Source organism: Cryptomeria japonica, chromosome 5, assembly GCF_030272615.1.
Source record: "Cryptomeria japonica chromosome 5, Sugi_1.0, whole genome shotgun sequence".
In the NCBI taxonomy this organism is placed as follows: Eukaryota; Viridiplantae; Streptophyta; class Pinopsida; order Cupressales; family Cupressaceae; genus Cryptomeria; species Cryptomeria japonica.
In genome coordinates, this window is record NC_081409.1 from 17,858,929 (window position 1) to 17,861,313 (window position 2,385).

General features: G+C 35.6%; 1 protein-coding gene across 1 annotated transcript; it reads left to right on the top strand.

Annotated features, from left to right (window-relative positions):
- The first annotated feature begins 1,215 nt into the window (after positions 1-1,215).
- LOC131875690 (uncharacterized) lies at positions 1,216-1,764 on the top strand. The gene has a single exon (XM_059220297.1). It carries the CDS (start codon positions 1,216-1,218, stop codon positions 1,762-1,764), a length of 549 nt encoding a protein of 182 aa, XP_059076280.1.
- The last annotated feature ends 621 nt before the right edge of the window (positions 1,765-2,385 follow it).

The following is a 2,385-nucleotide window of genomic DNA, read 5'->3' on the forward strand; positions in this document are numbered from 1 at the left end:
CTCTCTTTCCCCACTTTGTGAGAGATTTCATTGCATTGGTTTGCATGCATTTGCATTTGTACATGGGTACCTAACATGGCCTAGTAGCCGGGACCCATCTTGCATTGCTTAGTTGCATTGTAGACTTAAGTGCATTCCCCTAAGTTGCACTTAAGGGGGGGTGTTGGTGTAAATAATTATTCATCTTGGATATTATTACACTTTACTTAAGTTTACTTAGGATAATGTATTTCATAGTAGTTTGGGTATGAGACACTTGGGTGTTTGTGCCACATTGGGATAGTGTGTGTAGGAGAAATTCCACCTTTTATGGTGTTGATCTTGTTGTTACACTCCACTCTTGTTGTTACACTCCACATTCAATGGGTGATCCACCTCATATGGACTATTATATTATTTCTCCTACCTACCCACACCTATTTCCTACCTACCCTTGTTTCTTATTGAGCCACATATCCCTAGCCTTGCCTATATAAGCAGGCTCATCTACATTGTATGTAACTATTGTAATTGATTATTGATCATTTTCTATTGATGAGAATACAGTTTATTCTTGTCCCATATTATGTCTCTATTTTGTACATTTCATTGAGCTCTTGATCTTGGCAAAATCTCACACTCTTCAATTGGTATCAGAGCCAGTTCCTTTGAAGATAGCCTTACAGCTTGAAGGTAGATCCTCAAAGGAGCACAATGCTAGATAACTATGCAGTTAGAAATCCAATTTTCGATGGGACAAATTATGCATTTTAGAGCATCAAGATGAAAGCCTATCTGAACGTGCTTGGTTATGATGTTTGGAAATCTGTGGTAGATGGGTACACACCTCCATCAACTCCTCCAATCAATACAGCAGGAAAGAGGAAAAGTGAGAATAATGCCAAAGCAGAACATGCTCTCCTATGCAGCCTGGCTGATTCTGAATTTACAAAAGTCATGCATTGCAAATCAGCAAAAGAGATATGGAACAAATTGAAAAGTATCTATGAAGGAGATGAAAAGGTAAGAGAGGCCAAGCTTCAATCACTTAGAATGAAATTTGAAAGCCTTAAAATGAAGGAAGATGAAGATATCGCCACCTACTTTTTGCGTGTGGATGAAATCGTAAATGCAATCACAACATTAGGAGAAGAAGTTGAAGACACACCTCTTGTTCGAAAATTGTTGAGAACATTGACAATGAAATTTGATCCTAAGATATCAACAATAGAATAAATGAAGGATTTGAAAACATTAACAAAAGATGAATTGTTTGGAATCCTCACAGCCTATGAAATGAGGAGAGAAGACAAACTAGCACAAAAAGAGGTATCTTTCAAAGCATCAAAGAAGGGCAAGAGAAAAAATCATACACCAAAAGAAAGCACAAGAAGTGAATTAGATGAGGCTGAAGCTTATTTCATGAGAAAGTTCAAAAAGGGCAAAGGCAAATACAAAAGCAAATTCCCATTCAAATGTTTCAATTGTGGCAAGGTTGGGCACTATGCTTCAAAGTGTCCTCAAAATGAAAGTGATAGTAGTGAAGAGGAGAAGAAGTGCTATTCTAAGAAGAAAGGAAAGAAATACTTCAAGAAGAACTTCTCAAAACATAAGAAAAACTTCTACTCTAAGCAAAGTTCCAGTTCATCGGAGGAAAACTCTGAAGATATATCCAGCAGTGATGGAGAAGAGATTCTTTTTATGGCAATGAAAGTCAAAGATGATGAAGATGAGAAGGAGGAAGGACAAGAGGCTATGTGTGATGAAGAAGATGTAGATCTTTAAGAAGAGCTACATTATGCATATAAACAAAATGAAAGGCTAAAAGGAAGAGTCTCAATATATAAGACAAAATTACAAGAATCAAGCAAGCTCATTGAAGACTTAAAAATACAATTGGAGGAAGCAAATAAGAGTGAGAAGGAAATAAAGGATCAACTTAAAAGAAAAGAAGAAGGATGCAACAAATTAGAATTAGAAACTATCTCCTTAAAACAAGACTTGGGGAAACTTAAAAAATTTGAAGACAACACCAAGAAAATGGATCGGCTTCTTAAGGCACAAAGACCTACGTTCATCAAATCAGGTCTAGGTCATGAAGAGGATCAAACAACAAATGCTACTAGTTCAAAAACTTTGGATGATTCATGGAAGATAGTAGAAAACAAAAGAAGGAAGAGTGATGCTCAAAAATCTCATCCTCACACGAATATGTTGAAAACATCTCACATAAAGAAATCACATGTAACTAATAATTATTATCCATTCAAAGGACATTATTTTTCATGCTATAAGTTTGGTCATAAAGCAATTGATTGTAGAGGTCATACTAGAAATATTTCTAACTTCACTCCAAAGAACTATAATTCATTTTCTCCTCTAATGAATTATGATGTAATATGTTAT

Excerpts from the sequence above, each read along its gene's own strand:
- LOC131875690 (XM_059220297.1), top strand. The coding sequence starts at position 1,216 with ATGAAGGATTTGAAAACATTAACAAAAGATGAATTGTTTGGAATCCTC.